General features: G+C 34.9%; 1 protein-coding gene across 1 annotated transcript; it reads right to left on the bottom strand.

Annotated features, from left to right (window-relative positions):
• Window positions 1-961: 961 nt before the first annotated feature.
• LOC145577600 (sister chromatid cohesion protein PDS5 homolog A-like) lies at window positions 962-21,107 on the bottom strand. The gene is made up of 33 exons (XM_081635089.1): window positions 20,828-21,107; window positions 19,050-19,253; window positions 18,790-18,971; window positions 18,425-18,551; window positions 18,103-18,318; window positions 17,629-17,845; window positions 17,404-17,549; window positions 17,186-17,325; window positions 15,158-15,307; window positions 14,998-15,046; window positions 14,711-14,902; window positions 12,835-13,017; window positions 10,839-10,993; window positions 10,634-10,760; window positions 10,375-10,524; window positions 10,214-10,273; window positions 9,943-10,079; window positions 9,716-9,833; window positions 9,435-9,569; window positions 8,597-8,796; window positions 7,395-7,554; window positions 6,796-6,942; window positions 6,445-6,525; window positions 5,772-6,350; window positions 5,583-5,684; window positions 4,875-4,954; window positions 3,709-3,760; window positions 3,392-3,478; window positions 3,247-3,278; window positions 2,841-2,900; window positions 2,604-2,764; window positions 1,659-2,026; window positions 962-1,572 (listed from the first exon to the last, which is right to left on the bottom strand). The coding sequence occupies exons 1-33, from the start codon at window positions 20,921-20,923 to the stop codon at window positions 1,531-1,533; spliced, it is 4,935 nt and encodes a 1,644-aa protein (XP_081491215.1). The 5' UTR covers window positions 20,924-21,107; the 3' UTR covers window positions 962-1,530.
• Between the last annotated feature and the right edge of the window lie 1,755 nt (window positions 21,108-22,862).

Below are 22,862 nucleotides of genomic sequence, written 5' to 3'. Positions count from 1 at the left end.
ATACTAGTCACGTGGACGATGTGTTTATTATTGATCATACACAATAGGATATTTATAAATTACGCAGTATAAACTTTGATTTATTCTTACTCGCATAAATCTTTCATAGCGTAAATGGATATTAAGTTTTAAAACTCGCTTTTGTTAATGTACAGCTCATATTTAGTGTTAATAAAAACATTTAAAATTTTAAAATCGAAGAGTTTATTTATCAATTATATACTCCATGATTCGTATTGTATCTTGAAAGAGTCATACTACATATTATTCTTATTGAACAATTCTTCATGATAAAATAAACCATTTCTTTTCATTAATAGCAACAATGCCATCTCTATCGTTTAGAAATGAAGAATGTTGTGGAATAGTGGATATTCTTCTACATTTATCCTTGAGGTCGAGGGTTCAATGTTTTATGTTGATAACACTTTGCAATTCTTTGTATGATGTTGATATAGAATGAAAACATTGCAAGAGATATAGCGTCTCATGCGGCAAATGTACTTGCTACAGATAAAATCCATAATATAATACTTACAAGTTACAAATTAAAATTGGCCTACCAATTGGGGAGGACGTACTAATAAACAACTTTACAGTGTACACCCTCGGTGGATTTGTCAAAAAAGATAGCTGTAAAAGTTCAATTCCAAAATATGTCAACAAAGGGGATCCGAAATTGAGTAAAGCTAATTACCCTTAAGGCATGAAACTATGAATTCAACAAGTCAGTGTTTCAAGTATAATGTGGTTAATGTGGAAAACGCTTCTCTAGTACAATAATCCACAATAATCATTTCATTAAGCTAAACCATTTTGCATACCCATCTACATAATGTTACTCTACAATCTACACTACATTAGTAAATCAAACTAGGGCCAAGAACATCCCTGACATCAGTAACAAACGAGGAAAACTCATTATAGAGCAGTCCCCTAAAAATGACAATTTTTATAGTGATACCTCCTGTAAAATTATATGCAACATCTTCTGAACAAGAAATTACACTAAGAACAGATCAAGTGATTCAAGTCTGCATAAGGTTTAGGCTTGGAATGGCAGTTAGGCAGGAGAAGCGGTGGTGTTCGTCTCTGCAAAAGCAAAACAATACTTATACAATATAGTTTATGTACAAGTAAGGATAAATGCCCTGACACTGATAGGAATGCACATAAACATATCCCATGCTACATTACAGACTGATCAAGCAGCCTACGACTGTACACGTGAACCACAAATTTTCCCTACAATCAATAGTCACACCAGCACAACAATGCAAACCAGCCAGATTCACCTTGCTATCCAGGAAGCAGAGCGTCAGATAAATACTTGACAAAAGGTGTTTGGACGCCACTTGACATTTACCACAGTTGCCAGTAAGACACATGCTAATGCAAAAGCTGGAAAGAGAATTTTCCCTCCCATCTGATTTGAAGACACCAGTACCTAAAACAGACAACATCAGCATACTGCATGGTGAACTCCATCCAATTCTCCGTGAAGGTTTGCACAGCTGATACTGGTTACTACTAACTCAGTTGCGACTTGGCTACCCGCCGCTTCCATGTACTCTAAATCATAATAAGTAAATTAGAAAACAGAGGCAGGATACAAAATTTTGTAAAGTTTAAAATATATGACTAGTAGAACTACGTACAAGAGGCTTGTCATCAGCATCGTCTGTATCATCAGCATCTGAAGCGTCAGTTTTAGTTGGCGAGGGATTACTCTCAGCCCCTTCTATTTGTTTCTTTTCATCAGAATCTTCCTGTGAACTCCTACTTAGTTTCTCTATTGGTTCCTCCTCTTCATGTGACAGTGCCATTTCAAAAGTGTGAGAATCCTGCTGACTAGTCTCCCCAGCGTTTTTTTGTCCACTTGTTGGACAAAGATTTGTTTCTTCACCGGTCTCATTTGTGTCCTGAGCAGTCACTCTGTCCTCTTCCATTCCTGCATCTTTTGAAATTTCTTCCAAATCACAAGCCTGGCTTGTAAGCACGTCATCCAACTCCTCCTCAGCATCACCTAGAGAAAAGGGGGTGGAAGGGGAGGGGGAGGCGAATGGAATTCGTGGTCAAAATCAAATAGACTAAGATATTACTAAACTCAGCCATATTTTAAAACACAGAAGGAAGGGGTGGTAAAGCCCACCAATCAGATTTAGGTATACAAAATTCAAACATGAATTTTGCACAGAAATAAAACTGGCAGGTTGTACCATGTCTCCAATGTAGAATTTGAAAGTAATAAATTTTTTTTTTTTTTTGAAGAGAGAAAGTTATAAATTAATTAAGCTGCAGTAAGATGTATCTTACACCAAGCATGTAGTTGAGATCAATTAAGAAGACTTGAGATGGAATAGTTGCAATAAACGTTATCACAAACCAGATTGAGACAGAGGTGACTTGTGATTTAAGAATTAAGATGTAACAATTTTCATTGTGCTTCAGAAATCATGCTTATGAGTTATGATTGGTACCCTCAGAGGGGATTTTCCTAATTAAATTGTGTAACATCACTGTGTTTATTATAGTTTATTGTCCATCACTTTTGCTATAGATGAAGAAGTTAAAACGGGCAAAGTCAAAGGTTAGTGCATTACCAGACCGTCCATCACTTCCTGATGAAACAGTTGGCTCGGCATTTGAAATATCAGATCTGTTCTCTACATCCTCTGAGGCGCTAGCAATCTTTCCTTCTAGACCATCTCTCTGGTCATTTGTTGAAGTTTTCTTCTGAGATCTTTTTCCCTTAACACTAGGTCTGCAATTTGTAGGATGATTAAAAGACTAGACAGCAAGTCCAGAGTATGTTGCAATTAGCAGGCTACGATTCTCACCTCTTGTCAGATGTCCTCGATCTTGATTTATCTGATTTCTTACTTTTCTTCTTGGGTGACCTATCACAAGCAACACCTTGTTAATTAAAACATAGACCCTTTTACACTTCCTCCGTCCCGATTCAATTAACTAGATTGATGGAAACCCAAAAACTTCACTTATTTTATAAGTCAATGTCAATGTTGTTTTTACAATCCATTTCCATTTCTCTCCATCAAATCAGCCTGTTTTCTCTCTCTACCCTAAAACACCCTCTTGCATTTTCTTCCTCTTGCCTTCACCTCCAATCCTTTTGCGAGCTTAAGTTTGGGAGGAAATAATAAAGAAGAACAACCGGGTCAAACCCATGACACAGCCTTCTAGACTCAGACAATAATCTGGATTGCAACATTAATAAATACTTACATCTTAGCAGGACTCTTTGTAATATTTGCCTTCTGCAAGTGAAAAGAAGATTAAGGAAAAGTTTTAACTCAAGGCAAGGAGAGAATTTATAGGACTGGACAATTACAATAGGAAGGAGAGTGAGTGTCATCACAATGAAGCATACCTTCTTGGGCCTGTGGTTACCCTCAACGAGTTCCCAGCGTTCCTTATCTAGACGGAGAACTTCCACATCCCCATCACTATATAACACCTTCACCATGACATAAATATACCAAAACCCACAATGAGAGAAGCATTGTCAATAGATTGTACATAACATAAAATTCTATAAAACTCCGGATGAATGAAGAATTTCAAGGTGAAAAGATGAAGAAAATTCAACAAAAGACACAACAGAGAACCCCCCCCCCCCCCCCCCCTCTCTCCCCGCCAACCCATACACACACAAAGATGAGAGAGAAAGACACAGCAACAGCTTACCACATGTTTCTTTTTTTCAGGATCATAAGATTTTACCACACCTTCATAAAACCTGTTCAAAAGAGAACATACTGACTTTCAGCCAATTATCCACAGGGGTACCTCAAAAGTCAAAACAAATCCATAATCTTGCCAAATTACATCATCTATGCATCAAAATCTTGCCAACATCACATCATCTATGCATCAAAGTAACCTTTTGTAATTGTGTACTCCTAGGAAATTTTTGTAGTAGAGAGAGAGAGAGAATAAAGAGGCCCATGTGATAGGAGAGAGATAGAGAAAATCTATCAACTAAAAGGAAAAGTGATGCATCTAAATTGAACCTTCCGTGTTTAGAAAGTGGTGCATCTAATGAAAACAGAGGTAGTATTATACTACCTCTATATTTTTTTTAGTTGACACCTTTCTATTATCACGCTTGCCAACGCATGTTTTTAACGCTTAATATCTCTAATAATCAACATTGTAAAATTATAAAAAGTGGATATTAATAAATTATATATCGAGACAATTCAAAAAAAAATCCCACATAACTATATCTTATCGTATCTATAAATCACAAAAGCAAGTCAAAGTGTAGTGTGTGAATAGTGTAAAAGTCAAACGGTGTCAACTAAAAAAAAGGGAGGTAGTAATTCAAATCAATCTTTAAGTTTTCTATACCAACTAAATGGTCCACCTGTCCAAGGTGACCTTCTCAAAGAACAAAAGAAACTACAAGAAGGAAACTTTGCAATGATAAAGGTTTCATCAAATTCAGTAAAATGACCAGATTAACATAATGCATTTTTGTATCCTAATTCCTAAGCCAGACCGTTAGTTGGGATTTCTCCATGTATAATGCCAATGAACTGCCACTGTTAGACAGACTAATTTCAACAATCAAATGATAATATTTTGATGAGCCAAATCTGCCTTAATTGTAAAAAAAATAAATTCATTCCTTGTCCTCAGACAAGAGTCAACTACGGTTGTATACAGCTTTGACCTCATCAATAACTTGACAACACGTTAATTGCTGACCAACAAGACAGGGTCCATATGCACAGCTTCCTTTTCCAGTATGCAGTGCGATTGCAAGCAATTTTAGTACACAGAATTCTCTAAAGAGTTATAGTTCCTGAAGTTTTTACCATTATCTGTAATTTCAACTAGACACTTACCTCTTATCCATCGGCCACCAAACTTTTATTCTGCAATCAACCAAATCTGTGGTGGGACCATCACCTTCATTTGATGTGCACTGATGAAGATTTAAAAATAAAAATTAAAACAAGTTAGATTATGGAAATTTTCATGCTTAGGACATCAAATTGGTGGGAAGAAAAATGCTAAATCGCTAGTGAAAGCCGAATTTTAGTCGTAAAAGATAGAGAATATCATGTTTCTACTTGAAAGGTAAAAGAATGGACTTTAAGAGCATGAACAGGAAATGCCCATAAAATATCCTCTTGGAGAGAAAGTAGTTCCATATTAAATTTTTAAAAGCAGAAATAAGCATTTGAACCAAGTTCAACCCAAAAGAGAACGAGGAAGTCCCAATTTATCAGGTGGCAACATCGTAAATAAATCAACGATTTTGTCTAGTTAGCATGGCATTATTGTACGAGTAAATAAATCAACAACTGTAGGCCCATAATTAACAAAAGGTTGTTGAATAATTTACATTTTTGCAATATGATAAACATAGCTTGAGCCGAGCTCAATTTCTCCGACGAGCTACGAGCTCAAGCCAAGCCTAGAAACTAAAGAGGCTTAATCTCGGCTCATTAACACCCCTAGGCAAAACGAATGACACCGAGGAATATATATCATAGAGATCAACAGGAAGATACATGGGGAGAAAGAAGGGTCATATAGGAAAAAGTAACCTTTGCTAAGCCAAACACACTTCTGCTCTTTCTTTTCTTGCCAGATCCAGCAGAAGACTTAATGACATTATCACTCATTTCATTCTCTACCACCTTAGGCCTCTGCACAGATAAATAACATGTATGAACACGGGCATTTACATAATAAAGGTATTTAGTGTATTTAAGTTAAATATGATAGCAGGTCACCTTCTGATCAGAAATATCAGATTCTTCAACTTTATGACCCTCTATGTCTTTACCCTGTTTGGTGCTCATGCTGCTGCGTTTCCTTTTAATGCTTCGTTTCCTTTTGACCGGTGATGCCACCAAATCTGACTCTCCCGGGTCTCCTTTTTGGATGGAGAAAGAGCCTTTTGAGCTAGCTTTTGCAGAAGGCTTAGCAGCACTTCTAAAAGAAAAAAACTTGGAACGACTCCTTGATGATAACGATCTTTGGCGCTTGGGTGCAAGAGTGGTTTTAGTCTCGATTTCCTTCCTTTTCTTACTCGGATTTTCATCATCACTTTCTGGTTTGCAAATCAAAAGATTGTCGTGACCATTGCTTGCTTCTATCTTACTTGAGGCCGTCAGGTTATCCAAATTAATTTCCCTCACCACATTCAAAACATCATTTTTCATTTCAGTAGGTGAAGAATGGCCTTTTACCATAGCCTTTGCCTTAATTTTCTGGGATTTGATTTTTTTAATCAGTTTCCCCAGAGGGATCTCGTTTCCTTCTGTTTCATCGTCTTCCAGAACCTCATCCTGTGGAATCTCTATATGGACCTAAATTAAGCAAATTAAGAGGACAAGTGATTAAATACAAAGGTAGAACATAGCATTTAGAACAAATATAGCTTCATACTTCATAGATACATACAGTTCCATTGACTTCAAGTGTAAGTGATTCAAAGTGGGCCAGCACAGATTCATCAGCCAACCATGTGTATACATCAGCAGCCTATTCAGAAAGCAGACAGTTTTGGTAATCAAGTAACAAGAATTGAGTACAGAGTCAGCATCCAAACCACTCAAACATTGAAGTCAAACTTCAGTAACATATGAATTTGAAAAAATGTACGTAAGGACATAATGACAGCAAACTGGGAAGTTAAAATCTTTGCCTAGCAAAAAAAAAGTATCCCAAATTCCTGTTTAAGCTAAACATCTGATAAAAGCTTTGTCATGATGAATAAAAGTAGCAACAGTCCATAAATTTCAAAATTATTACCTTGGCATTAGCTTCATCTTTGGTATCACTTAGTTTATACAGCATTGACGGTAAAGAAAACAATCCATCACCAACTTGAAATTCCCCTGAATATTTAGATAAGCGTTTGATGACCAACAACCCAATTTCAGAAATTGCATGTGAATTCTGCAATTCAAAAAGTAAATGAAAAGCCTCAGGTTTCATTACATTTAGGATTAAATCAATGATCTGTTCATGTCGAACAGACTAACAGCATATATTGACAATAAAAATGATAATTGTTGCTATTGCTCATTTATGCAGAAAAATATTATCACGTTCCTTCATTTGCTTTTACTTTTCCCCATTTGATTTTAGATACATGAGTAACAAGACAACAGGCAGGTGGTCAGGAAACATACACTACATCTCTCCTCACAATTAAGTTCTCCTTAGTGTTTACAATGTCCAAAGGTTTGTCCCACATTTAGGAAAAATGCCACCTATATCTTTGGACTTTTTAAGAGCTCGTGTTCATCAAAATTTAAGAATTAACTACATATTTGCACATGATTTTCACTGGGACTTGGAAAAAGTAACAGAAAAGCAATAAATCCAAGGGGCGTTTTCCTTTCTACCTTTGACTTCAAGTGATCAACCACGTCCGCTGATTTCTTGATACATTGCAAAATAGAAATGACAGCAGGAAAAATCTCCTTTCCCTTATCAGCGCTACTAGCTTCAGGAACAATCTCTTCATCACCATGTAAAACCATTGACAGAAACAAATAGAGAACCCTAGTAAAAGAAACAAAATAATTGGGCTTAGCATACATGTTAAATTAAAGGGACAATATAATGACCTGCAGAAAGGAGTATCAAAAGGCTTTACGTGTATCAAAAGCCACGAAAAGTATTTGACAAATAAATAAACACCAAGTATAATCCTCATTAATTGTAGACAGAGGATTTCAAGTACAGTAAATTGGAGCACGGTATTCTTGGAAGAAGTTGGCAGTAAACTTTTACGAAGAAATGCAATGATCGCTTCATAGAATACAACTTAAAAATCAAATTTACATGTGGGCACATTCAAGATAATCCAAGTCAAAGAATACAGACTAGGCTGGAAGCACAATTTATGAAGTATTTTAAAATAACGCAGATAGCAATTACAACTCATGAGCCACTGATGAATGCACTTAATCTTCTCTTAACTACTGCTAGTTACAAGTTAGGTGAACAAAAGACCTTGCTTTTCAAGCCCTAGACGAGGTAGAACAAGCCAAACCCAAATAGCCAAAAGCCTGAGAAGAAAAGCCCCACAAAAGATAGGAAAAAAGCTCTACAAAGATTCAAAGTACTATATCAGGATAACTTAATGCAATTAGCCCAAAAGTTACAAAGAATGAACCTGGAATAAGGCCTTAAACTGAAAAGGCTTTCTGTATAATCATATTGTACATTTGAGCTACTTTCTCAATATTTGTAATAATAAAAAAAAATAAAAATAAAAATAAAAAGCAAATAAAATACTACGTAAAAAGAGAGAAAAAAGCAATGCTGCAAGATACTAAACACATACACACAGATCACCTTCTTCACAAACTATATGGAAGTATCTACAATAAATTTCTAGCACAAACCCGTAAATTTTAAAATTAGATGATCAAAATTGTACTGTGTGAATAACACATAAATATTGCACTAACTACAACCATACCACATGAAGGCATTATGATTTTTTTTTTCAAAATGATTTATGCTCTCCGCACGCACAGCTTTAAAGTATAGCAGAAAGAAACTATTTAAAAATACAATCACTCCTAAATATGTTTACCGATATATAGGTTCCAATGCTTTGAGATCCATGGATTTATCAAAACTAGGGCACGTCGGAAGATGGGCAAGCACGTGGACCAGGTAAGGAAGTATATATTCTGGGTAAAGCCCTAGAGAGTTTGTATCAGATTGCATAGAAAGTTGTCGGGCTTTGACCTGACGACACATCTGTATAACTTCACCAAGATTACGTTTGTCCTGCAAGTCAGGAAGCACCAAATTAAAGCTAAGTTGAGATGATGATATCAGACAAGCTAAGTAGCAATGACAATACGTACATTTAAAAAAAAAACACACACACACACACACAATTGATGGAGTATAAAACATATTCCTGGGGCTCAACCATCAGCTTAACCTTTTGGTTGAGTTGGTCCTCTAACCTGGTATCAGAGCCAACGTGACATAAAGGTAACGGGTTCGAATCTCATCCACACCCCACTTTCAAGTGGAATATTAAGCGCTGGGTATGAGGAGGGCCCATGCTGCATCCACACTTCTAGCCCAAACGGGCTCCCGTGTGACGGAGCGTGATACTATATAAAACATATTCCTTGGCCTCAACCATCAGCTTAACCTTTTGGTTGAGTTGGTCCTCTAACAACAATTACAAGTTAGGCCATGTTTCATCAACTGAATTTTACTGAATTTAAAATTTTCATATAGAAACTAATTTTTAGTGATTATTAAAACTGACTTTTGATGATTTAAACTAACTTTTATCAGCTTTGCTGTGTTAGTTTTATGAAGTTACTTGTTTTCACTATTTAAAAAAAATGTTTGTTACTGGATAACATTTTGAAAGGTAAAGATAACAAGGCCTTAGTGACTAATACCTCTTCCATTTCAGCATTCTTGGACGCGAAAATATCCAATAGAAAAGCACAAGCATATTTTGGATCCAAGATACGATCCTTTATGTACTGATGAACTTTGCTCAGAAACAGTTTCCGAGCTTGACGGAAATTTATCTGTGTAATAATAACGCAAAAGATGACAACAACAGAATTGATTAGCGAAAGCCAATGGCCAGCCTACTAATAGAATCTTATATATAGATCAGAAATTTATTTTATTTTTTTATATATAAAGATCTATATTTATCAAAAGCGCCAACCTCAACTGTCCTTAAGGCTAGATGAAAGACATCGGCTGGTATGTTATTTTCCCAAGATCTTGAAAGACGAAGAACGGCTTTGGCAGAAGCAAGCTTCAAGTGAGCCCTATCCACAGAACTGCAATAAAGCACCAATAAATATATAGTTCCAAAGATATTAAGTTTGCAACACAACGTTTGTATAAACAACAATACAGACAATCTAAAATTTCAAAGTTCCACCATACCTTGATTCTAACTCTTCAGCAAAATCTCCAAAAGACAGCATATTCCTGAGAATCTCTATGAGACTATCAATTCCACCTCTAAGATGAGCATCTTTGACGGGTAGATAGCTCTTAACCAATGTTTTAATACCAAATATCTGCCCAGAAAGATGAAAATTTAACAAATAAATGAAAAAAAAAATCTCCAAGTAAAAAGAAAAAAAATTGGTCAGGAACACATGGAACTCGCACATTAAAGAGACAAGACTAAAGATTTTCTACTGTAACCAACCTTTAGTAGACAAAGTTCACTCAGATCACGCCAACGTGCCTTTGGTTTGTTCTGTCCTTTCTGGAAGCATGCAGAAGCATTTATGAATAAATAAAATATACTGTACTCCCAGCAGACCAAGAACAAGGCTATAAAAGTCCAAAAGATGACAATGAACTTACATTACTGCATTGCAAAATTTTGCTCTTGATGAATTCTACAATTTCACTTTCTCTAGTTTCAAAAACTGCCATAGCAGTCTGTGCTATACAACCCAGTGACTGTAGTACACTAGGCAAATGTGATTTCTCATCTAACATATCAACCAGCCTCTGCACAACGAATGAGAGAGATTAGCTATCCAGCACCGTGATCCCAATGTCAAGTGCAAAGAGAGATAAATACATTAGACATGATATAAGGTAAACAACAAATTAATACCTTGTAAAGAACAGAGAGTGACCGGAGTCCATCGTCCTTTGTTATCACAGCTAGAGCATGTACAGCATACTTGGCCTGCCTCCGTGTCCCTTCTAAACATAGCTTTTCAAGTATGAGATCCACAGAGCTGCAGATAAGCAACAAACTTTTACAAAAAGATTCACCAACACATCAGGTTAATCACAAAACAAGGCGAGAATCAAACCTAGATGAGGAAGTTAGCTGTTCCCGTATGGTTCCACCAGCCCTCGCTAAGACATGCAGAATGCCTTCTTTAACTATTTCATTTTCATCTTTAAGGAGATTCAGTAAGTCCTCTTCACTGCCAATGAACAACAACGAGCTATAGCTTGCCAGGATCTGGAAAAAAGCAGAACAAGGTAAATATAGCACACCCAATACAGCTTTTTAGAGAAGAAGGAACCTCAAGCATGACAAAGATGGACAAAAGAAGCAGACACACCAACAATATATTTAGGGTCAATTGAGAAGTTTCTTTAAATGAGAAGGATTTTTTGTGCATAATTTTTTAACAAATGTGCATAATTTTCGTTTTTCCAAAAAATTACGTAGTAAAAAATTTTAGCAGTTTGAAACACAATTATGCACAATCAATATAAATAAAAATGCACATATAATATAAAATATATGAACACTTAATCCTTCTCATTTTAAGATCCTTCTCATCCTTCTCAACCCTATATATATAGGGTATAGATTTAGGGTCAAATGAGAAGGATGAGAAGAATTTTATGTGCATAAAGTTTCACTGAATGTGCATATTTTTTGAACAAAATGTGCAAAAAAAATCTGACCGAAATTAAATGTGCAAATTTTTTGTGCATAATGTGCATAAGTTTTCGTTTTCCCCGGAAATTTAAAAAAAAAATCAGGTCCAAAATCAAATATGCACATTTAGTAGAAAATATATGCACATTTAGTTCAGAATAAATGCACATTTCATCCTTCTCATTATAAGATCCTTCTCATTGGATCACAACCCTATATATATATATATATATATATATATATATAGGCGATAATTATGATGTGCAACTAAAGGTATTATTTGTGAGACAAAATATTCCTTAGTTGCACATAATAATTAATGGAGGTAGTATTTATAATAAAAATAATTATTTTTTTGTAGTTTACTTCCTCCACATACAACAAGTGAAACGTAGCAGATAGCACTGTAGCTCGAACAGTTAGGAAGCCCATGTCATGAGGAAAGAGATTGGAGAACGAAAATAAAGCACAGTTTCTAATGGCACTAGCACAGACAATGGTGAGTTTAAAGCCAAAAAAATATACCTTACAATTACATAGAGCATCTGATACATCCAATGTTGAAGGATTTTATGTGTTCCTTAGTCCACACAAAAATTACTATCATACACAACAAGCAGATACTTGGAGAACCAAGGTAACATATGGATATTCAGCTATCAAGATTAATTATAAGCAGATTTACCCTCCTCAAGCCCACACCCTCAAGCAGCCACCAAATCTTAATAGGATTTTATTTGTATAGCAATATATCATTACAGCCATAAGGGTACAAGGTCTAACATCACAACCCTCCAGTCTCATATAAGGGCAAGAAAGAATCTAACTAGCTATAAACATTAATTACCCTACTCACTGGCCTCTGAGTATGGAAAGGTTCTGCATCACAAAGACAATGGTTATAATTCTTTCAGTACATCAGCTCTATTTAGCCTCAGACCCAGAATGTAAACATGTCATGACGCAATTTTCTCACTGCTTGAGCATCTCCAAGAGATAAAACAATCATAGTTTCCTTCTTGAGTCATTTCTATTTATTTATACGCATAGAAATAATCTGTTCAACAACACATTTTAAGAAGACGACGCAGGTGCTCCCTCTGTGGGAAGGTTTGCACAGAGGTTTCAGTGATAGGTTGTAGTTGGCTTATCTGTTATATAATAATAGAATAGTAGATGTGCTAGAAGATAGTGGACGTAAATTATGGTTATTAAATTGGGATAGAGAGAAAATCAAACAAAGCACTACCTGACAAACCAGTCACATTGTAAGGAACAAAAATCAAACAAAGCACTACCTGACAAACCAGTCACATTGTAAGGAACAAAATGCAAATCAGAAAATTTCAAACTTCATCCACAGTTACACACAGTAGAGAAACCTATAAAGGCCCAGAATAAGGAGAACTTACCACCAGCATGTTGACACATGACAAACAATTCTCTGTGCTCCCTGAAGATTTATGAATTGCGAGTTCCAACAGGAATTCTTTGACATGTTCCTTGCTAAAAAGCAAATATGAGCACTTAACTGAAAGCACATTCAAGAAATCAAACAGTCGATGTTTTTCACCAAGAATCTTGAGCAGATCATCCTGCAGGATAATAGCACTTAAAAATGAATAAGCTCGTTATCAAATTAATAACCAGAATGCATTTAATGAAACTTCCCCTTATGGCAGAATAAAAAGAGTTCGACATATGCAACTTTTACCCCTGTGAGAAAGTGGCCGCAAAGAGGCTATTTCCAACTTGATTGTTATACACTTCCTCTGCTCTTTAATTGCAATGCGGGGAGATGCATGGTTTTTAAGGAGAAATAAAGATAGAGAAACATAAAAACCAGGACCCATGTAATAAGGAGAGAGATAGATAGAATTATTAGCCAAATAAAACTCCCTAAAATGGATTACATTGTGACTAAAAAAGAACTACTGTAAGTATGAACTTTGCAAAAGTGAGACCACTAGAAAGCTAAAGTACTTGGCTGGCAAAATCATTTCCTTTACCACAGGCACAAATTATAAAAAATATTCCATGCTTTGAAAAATCCAAACCTTTGTGGCTTTGCACGAATATAAAAAATGTTGTCACCTCAAAGATTAAATGCTTTTATTTTGGGAGGCAAAATGGATTCACAAAACAAAAGGCGGATGAAATCTATGCAAAAAAATTGGAGGCTTTGCAGCAAAGATGATATCAAAACACTAAACAAAATTTTTCCGAATCTTCCCCCAATGGAGAAAAAGCAACACAGGCTCAGAGTCACACAGTTTCAATCGCAACACAAATCCCGCTATGTGACTTACTGTACATCAACACATACAGACATACAGCTGAAGGAGATCTAAACCATAGTGTGCAACAGCTTGCAGAAAATAGAATTCACTTGGTAAAACATAACAATAAAGTACATGATATTAGAATACAACTTATAGATACACTCATACACCAACATAACTTCAGTTTCCCAAAAAAATCATATAAAAATTCTGAAAGCCAACAAACCTAAGCACAAAACACTACAGATCAAGCAGATCAACAAAGAACAAAATAAACGGCAGTTAATTGAGAGGAAACCTAAAGCAAAATGAAGTAATACATTAAAAGGTGACAGACTCAAGCTTACTAAACAAGTATAGTTGGAGATGGCCTTCTTTAAAACATAAGAGAGAAAGTGGAGTCCAGCATTAATTTGTTGGTTTTAAAAGAACATAAAATTGAAAGTATTTTACGATGCTTCCCAGTATGAATAGCATTTAAATCACCATATGCTCTCATGGAAACTATGATATAAGTGGTACAGCCATTACATAGAGGGTAAGGCTACTCTACTTATAAATATCATATAAGTTACTTCTACGAGTTCTGCCATAATCCCAACCATGTCTAAGTACAGAGAGATCAAGCAGAAAGACTAAAGACAGCAGGATCAACCAAAAAGACTAATGACAGCAGGATCAACCACAAAGACTAAATACGACAAAAACCTCATGATCATAAATACAGAATATACAAGCCATCAAAGGCACTGTTAACACACACAAACAATTAAGCAAAGCAGAAAGCATTCCAGATGGGCTGCTCAACTTCAGCATCCAGCGACAAGGCCTACAACCTGATTCTTAAATTGCTTACTCATCACATTACCAGCTAATGTTGAATGATGTCTAAGGAATCCCAATGGTCAGAGATCATGATTCATGCATTATGATTAAATAGATTCCAGATAAAGAAAAAGGTTTTAATCTCATAGAATAAATTTCGAAAAACATTCTCACAGCTCACCTGACTAGTACGCGCTTCATGGAAGCTAGTGTTTGGATCAAGTAAGCTAGATAAAATTTTCCAAACGTTAGTGTCTTTTAGCTGATCAAGAGTCAAAAATCCTTCCTCGGCCTTTGAAGGATCCACAAAAAACCTCGACATTACCCGGAACAAAAGGATAACCCTTTTTTGATAATCAGTCACATCAGCATCCTGCATTTAAGCAAAGACTAAGAAACAGATTACCCTAACAACATTTTGAGCCATAAGATGAGTATAAACTTCAACATTTGTCTATAATTACAAACCTTGTATGTCTGCTTAAGAGACAGATACTTCTGCATTTCTTGTTGTAACCTACATTAAAAAGTAACGAGTCAAAATCAAACACAGCCCAAACGCTTTGTACTGAAAAACCTATAGAGCACACAAACCTAGATGGTAAGCAACATGCAATAAAATGCCTACCTTTGCTTCTGTTCCAATATCTTTTCTAAAGCCTTGACCTCAACTTTGTCTAGTCCTGCAAATATCTGTATCCAATTTCCAACTATATCTTTGACAGAAAACTCAGCTGGAAATAGTGGTCCACATAGAATAGACTCAATTGCATCTGATCTGCAAGCAGATTAAACCAGCTGAGCACATAATAAAATTATACTACGAAGATGATTAAAGGACAAAGATTGCAAGAATTTTTAAGCATGCTGTAGAATTTATTAAAGGAAAATTTTTCTCCTTTATCAGCACTAGGAAACCTGGCGATATACAAATAAAGTGAAAGGCTTTCTATTGCCACACAGGTGACTTCAAAGATATAAAGCACATAACTTTAGTTTTAAACAACGGATGAGAAGTAAAATCAGAAACGTAGAGGACATGAAGTCATAAAAATCAAAGATAGAAACAAATGAATTAAACAAATTAAGGATGCCTTGTTCAAGTCTACAGAAATTGTAAGTGACACCCACTTAATTGTTTGATGCCTAAAACCTGTTGGCGCCTTTCCTTTCTTTCCTACTCCTTGTACAAGCTACAGACCCAATTGTAAACCAAAGCTTGAGCCTTGAGCTTTTTTAGTATTTTCTAATAGGACCAACACTTCCGACTGCATTATTTGGAATCCATAAATCACATTTCTTGCATCATTAACTCCTTCAGACAGAATATCACCTCACTTGAAAATGACCCAAAATCGTGGATATCGATTATCAAACTTATATTCCGTCTTTCCTTCCATGGTTTTTTGGCTTGGATAACTTCCTCTTTAACAGCCTATACAAATAGACCACCTTCATGCTGAAGCGCAAGAAGTGGTTCCATTTATTGGTCTAGGCAAGTCAATTTTATTAAGCCACAGTCAAAGCACACCCTTTCAATGCCTGATTAAATTGTAGCATAATTTATGCCATTTAAAAAATTGAAGTCACGGATCGTATATGACTCTACTCGTGATCTCTAATACTGTAAGAGGGGAAAAAACTTAATATTGAAATTCATACATTACTTTCAAAACATGTGAATCTATAGATATTCTTTTTGCATGACTGACTATAATGTAAATGGCAATGTTTACCTCACATGGCCTTGGGGTGCCATGCTCTTTGTACAGCAAGTGCATTATACATGGGTTTTGGATTACAATTCTTAGCTTATTGATTATTTGGTAAACTTGTAAAACAGGCTTCAAGCCCTAATGTTAAAATTAACCTTTTTGTTTAAATACATTGTTACTGTATTGCATAGTTTCATAAACAATAGAATGAAGTTAATCTTTGGAAATTCAAGGATGTTTCTTGGAACTCTACTTCCTTTATCTTAGCTAAAGTATTACCTTGGACTATCTTTTCCCTTTTCACTCACTGGTTCAATATCTTTAAATTATAATCCCTCATGCATAGCTTTATGATTCTTATCGTGAGTGAGTAATACCAGCCTTGCATTGAATAGGTTACCCCTATCTTATTCATCTACTAATAGTATTTGTATGAGTTTGCTTATATGGATTAGTGTAGAATCATCACTTCATTAGAATTACTCCCCCCGTCCCTATACGATCGCCCCTTAAGCATTTTTTTAATTCGTTAACTTTTGGTTGAGTGGAGTTGATAAGGGAACACAGCCTATTTTAATTGTTAGTTTAATTTATTATTCAGTTGAAAATATGCAACAATTTGTGATCATCTTTGCTAACTGTAACTAAGAGTGAACTAGTCATTGATCCCATTCTTGCTTGAAAATCGGACCCGTATTTTCCATTATTGTTCTTTGCACTGTGCACTTGCTGTATAAAACTTGCTAACACTGTTTAAGATTGTAAGATCTATTATCTGCAGAAATCAAAGCTAAAATGACATCCCAATTATGAGAGGAAAAGTATTGATAAACAACAAATTTCATAATTAACAATAGCTCCATAGATTATTAATTGATGTTCCTAGCAACTGCAACATAATGCTAATTAAACACAGCACTGTAGATTTAAATGTTCCTTACCGGAAATCTTTGTCATAGAAACACCTCAATATCTTTCCAGGTATCCAGCCATATTCATTAGCACATCCTTCTTTGCACCTTAAGCAGTAATGCCTGTATATCTCAGCAAGTCGATCAAGGGTATATTTTTTCACAAGTAACTGCAAAACCAAAAGCTGAAACATTTAGTAAACAATGCATAATCATCAACGAGTAAACGCAGAGATGAGAAATATTACAGATTTGTCACGAAGGCGTTCAGCAACTAGTTTGACAGTTTCAACTGGAATGGAATTAAGATTAAAACAGGCGACATCGCACACCACAGCAACAACTTGCTTCCGCACATTTTCATCATAGTCCAAGAGGCGATCACACAAGGCAGCTGCATAATTTTAAAGTATAAATGAACAGAATGTACCTTAATCGTAAGCATTTCATAAAATCATAGGGGCAGATGTTACCAAATATTTGAGGAGCCTCGGGTCTTAAGGGATTTGAAAGGAGACATCTTTTTACATAGTCAAGGGCAGACATCCGAACCTCGACTTCTCTATCTGTTAACCTCTTCACGAACTCCACAAATACGGATTGAAAAGCCTCAGAGATAGCAGAATCTGGAAGCGCAAAAAGCTCACCCACCAGACCAACTGCTCTAAGACGTGCTTTAGACTGGTCATTCTGTACGTAGAGGATAAACATACTTAGACAATCATTTCACAGGGTAATAGCCTCACTGGCAACATTGAACAAAACACTGGAGCTTATAGTGTTGGTTTAAAAGGGGTTGCTACATTCAGAAAAGGTAACAAAAACATGAGACATTAACATATACGCAAAGGCAGTAACGTCCAAAGTACATCAGACTCAATTGCTTGAGAAAGTGCAATAAATTACACAAAACATCAGTAAAAAAACAAAAAAAAAATCGCATTTACCAGTAGCTCTCCAGTCAGGTAAGGAACAACTCCCAGCAGAATTTGAGGTGAACAGCGGTATAAATTGTAAATAACTTCATGGTAATCAATTTCACTATTCAAGGAATTTTCCCCCGTCATTGAAGATATGAGAAATTGCTTCACATAAGGTTCAAGTTTAGTAGCAAAATGTTCAATCACGTTCATGGCAAGTTTCCTCCCAGCATCTGTAAAATCCTGAACCACCAAAACATACCACCCACAGCAATTTGTTATAAAATACTACATAAGGAAAAGTGTGTTTTCTGCCTGCAGATTATAAATATAGAGAAAACATTCCCACCTTTTTATTTTGTCCCAGTGTAGAGAGCAAAATAAGCAGCAGATCTTCATGGATATCCTCACTTTCCTCTAGAAGAACATACAAAATTGTTTTCATCGATGACAGAACATTTTCTGGGTGCTCATCCCTGCACACAGAACCATATCAAATTACAGACACAATCTTTACAGTGACTGACAACCAATGGAGTAGCTCCTTCCAAATCATTCTTGATGCTCAATAAGGTTTTTATGACAACACTTAAGTTTTGAGATAGATATAAAAAATAAAAAATAAATAAAACAAAGACCAGTAGAAGTTTACACCACAAGTCAAATATGTCTAATGATAATATCTTTTCTGATTAATCACCAAACTAAACATACCTTGCAACACAAAGAAACGTCCTGAAAAGATCATTTACAAGATCATCGCATTCAAGGTCTAACATCACAACACATGATCTATATCTGGCAAGGGTCTCCAAAATGATAACCCTCCTTCCAAATGATGGTCCACTTGTCTCACTTAGACCACTAAAAGTGCCAACTATTAAACCAAAAACATCCTACAGAATCAAAAGGAGCAGATAGATAGAGTTAGATCTAGCCAGGAAAAATAAACATTGAACTTTAATATATCATACCTTCAGAATTTCATCACTATAAGGTGCTTCAGGTGCAGTAATACGAGTGATTTCACAAAGACAAGAGGCAACTAGGAGTTTAACATCCTTATCTTGGTGTTTTAGCAGCTCTGGTCTCACAATGGCCTTCAGGAAGGGTTGCATTGACTCCAATATCGGAGCTGGTGGAGATTGCTCCAAATCAGAGAGGATTGTAATGGCTTGCTGAGAAGATAAAAACATATTGAATTACCAGGCATCAACAAAAACTTAGCTCACATGAAATGAAAAAGTATATAAGAACCAACAAACACAAGAAACAAACAACCATTACACATCTGAAGGCATGCAGTAATGCTATCAAGACAACATGTCAACAATATAAAGAGCTAAGTGTGATCCTATGTATAATCAGAGATTAGAAAGCAATTTCCATTTACCAACAATAAACGAGAGAAGATAGTAGAATTCTATCAAACTAAGAACACATACCACAAAAGACAATTTGAGTCCAAATAAATTGCGGATAGATTTAATAAGTCGCCATCATCACAGCCTAAACAAATAGACAAACACCTCTGCTGTTTTACAAAGTTGGTAACACTTACAAATGATAATTAAAATAAGCAAACATGAATTTAATGCTTTGGCTATTGCTCCTACTGTCTGATTTTGCTTGCAAAAAGAGTGAAAAAGTAGACAGGAATAAGCGGATGAATGGGTATGGGCCCCAAATTTAAAGAAAAAATAGAGGGGAAAAATAGAGAGAAAACTCTTCCCGTAAAGGGCAAGGGACATTTTTGGAGTATCCAATGAGGAACAAGTCATTTGGAACAAAGGGAGGATATTAAGCACTCATGTGCTCACATATGATATATATTTGGTTTATGTTTTGAGGCATTCTTAAGTGTATTTTGGCACAGCTCAAAACACAATATATCTCTTCCAACAGTTCTAAGTGACACGATTATCAGAAAAATCACAAGCATTCCACAATTTAATGTCACATATTAGACCCTTCTATGTCAAACTCATAATTGACTACAAGATTGCAACGCCTCGGCCTTTTATATTAAGGAATAGAAACTGGCAAGGGAATATTACTCCAGCCAATCAAAATCAAAGCTAACGTGAAGTGCTTTTCATGTAATATTTGAAGGTTCAATTCTACACATCTAAGGATGCTACATGAATCAAGTGGGCTCCTAGATCTAGTTGTATGCCCCTTACAGCCTTGCCAAAGCACTATCCGATGAATTGCCTAGACTTCCAAAACAATATCAAATTGTTTCCAAAGTTAAAAAGCTAATAAGCACTAATATGGTAAGTGTTTACAGCTAAAGGCTAGAACTTTCCTGCTGTGACTACAGGACTACAGCATGACTTACATAATTCTAAGATTTCTTTCCTAAAACTTCACAAAAATAGGCGCTTCGCTTTTCTTTTCCAGCTTCGTTCCCTACAAAATCCTATGGTTAAGTGTTTGAATACAACATTAATGAATGTAGTACAGAAATTGGCGTTAGTTTGGCTAGATTCCTTAATTTTGTAAAGCTGAATTCGTGCATGCTCTCGGAATTGCAACACAGAAAATGAAATCGGCAAATTCATTAAAACAAAAAAAAAAAAAAAAAAAAAAAAAAAAAAAAAACCCTGGAATCGATAAAAGAAAGACTGGAAACCTAAGATGAACTAGTAATGCAGGGTAAATATAACATTGAGCACAAAAACCCAGAAAACCCCAAAATTATGAAAGCAAAATAGAAGAAAGGGAGCTGAAATCGAGGGAAGATACAAACCTTAAAAAGCTTGAGCAGAGAATCTTTGGAAGAAGGAGGAGCTTCCAACTTGGATCCCAAGTCTTTGAGCTGCTGTTGCAGCAATTTATCACCCATTGAATCTCTCTCTTGAGTTCTGGTTTTCTTCTTCTTCTTCTTCCTCAAACCTCCAAGGGTTTGGTTTCGATTTCGAACAAATCTCTTTCTTTCTCTTTCTCTCTCCTATTTTGATTTTTTTTAATTGTGTGTAAAACGCAGGTTAAGGTTACAAATTGAACAAACTCACCCCGCTTTGCTCTTGACTTTGGTTCGTAATGCCGTCTTCTCTCTTTTTTCACCTTTTATCTCTCTCTTCCTTACTTCTTACCCACTTGCTTCCTCTCTCTTCCTTTTTTTCCAACTTTGCCCCTTTCATCTCTTTTTTTCCAACTTTGCCCCTTTTATCTCTTCTCTTTTTCCTTTTTCCAACTTTACCCCTTTTATTTTATTTCACATTATTTAACATACTTATAAGTTAATAAAATGGGATTGAGAGATTTTACAGGTTCACTTCACCTTATAAAAATAATACTCCCTCGTCTCAGAATATAGTTCCTGTTTTCCTATTTTGGAGAACCAAAATGTTGTTCCTGTTTTCATTTTTGGACAGCATGTAAAGATCATTATATCCTCACTTTTTTAACTTTATTCATTGTATTTCCTAATTTACTCTTCAATTTTGCACAAGCCTTGTACGAGTACTTTTTTTACTTTCTCTCTTTAACTTTTGTCTATGATAGCACTTTTCACTTCTATTAATGTATTTTATCCACTTTCTCCTCCTATTTCTTAAATACCGTGAAAAAAACACAAATAGGAACTATATTATGGGACGGAGGGAGTATTCTGTAAAAATAATTTCAATTCAATAAAAGTAATTTCAGTTTATCAAAAATAATTTCAGTTCAGTAAAAATTAATAATTGAAATATAACAGAAAATCAATAAAAAAAAAATCAGTTCAGCAAAAATAATTTCTATAGGTACCTTATTACTCATTTCATATATATCAAAAAAAAAAAAAAAAAAAAATCCTTCGCCTAGCTTATTAGGTACCGTATTACTCATTTCATATATATCAAATCAAATCAGATCATCTCTATCTTTCAAAAGTATGAGAAAACACTTACAAATAGTGTGTAAATGAACAATATTCTTAAAATATTTGTTTACCTATATATCACTATTGATATGATGTGAATTGACTCTAAGTTTTTCCTTGTGTGATTTATAAAGTAACTCTTATGAATAATATTTGGACAACTATACCCTCTAAAATATTTATTAATTCATTTTCCCTCGTTAATCTTAAATTAGTTGCTTTTTTGGAACTCTTAAGAAAAGTGTACGGAATATTATTTATACCTCTACTAGTTTTTAAAATATAATACTACGTATTAACTTTTGAATGTAATTGGTTATTTTACAAAAAAATTAAAAATCTAAAAAAAATTAATAAATATACACACTACTTTGATGTGAATTTTAATCAATAAATGAACAACTATTTTTATTATAGAGAAAAAATATGAATACTTCCTTGAAGTAGATTAACATATGTTGCAAATTATGTTAATATTTTCTACTATATTCATAAATGTTTGTGTGGAAAGATATATCAAATCTTTTTTATTTAAAGTAATTATCTTTGTTAGCTTATATAAGAAATTATTTTTGTATAAGATTTTATACTATAACTAAATTTTTTTTTTCAAAAAAAAAAAAACAAAACAAAACTAAGGACACACCAGGAGATGGCATGTGTCATTTCTGGTGTGTCTTTTAGTATATAGTTATTGATTGATTATTGATAATTGATTGGTGATTGATAAATATTTGGACAATTAATTGCTTTTTTGGAATATTTATATCCCTATAAATATTTATTTACATTTTTTTTATTAATATTGTCAACAACTGTAAGAGCTTTCCAGACACTAGCTATGGCATGTGCCCTAATATTAGGGAAAAATAATTAAAAAAAAAGTTCAAAATCATACTTTATCGTATCGCTTATT

This window comes from Chenopodium album, chromosome 14 (assembly GCF_948465745.1).
Source record: "Chenopodium album chromosome 14, dcCheAlbu1.1, whole genome shotgun sequence".
NCBI classification, from domain to species: domain Eukaryota; kingdom Viridiplantae; phylum Streptophyta; class Magnoliopsida; order Caryophyllales; family Amaranthaceae; genus Chenopodium; species Chenopodium album.
The sequence above is the reverse complement of the archived record's forward strand: the minus strand, read 5'-3'. Positions and strand labels throughout refer to the sequence as shown.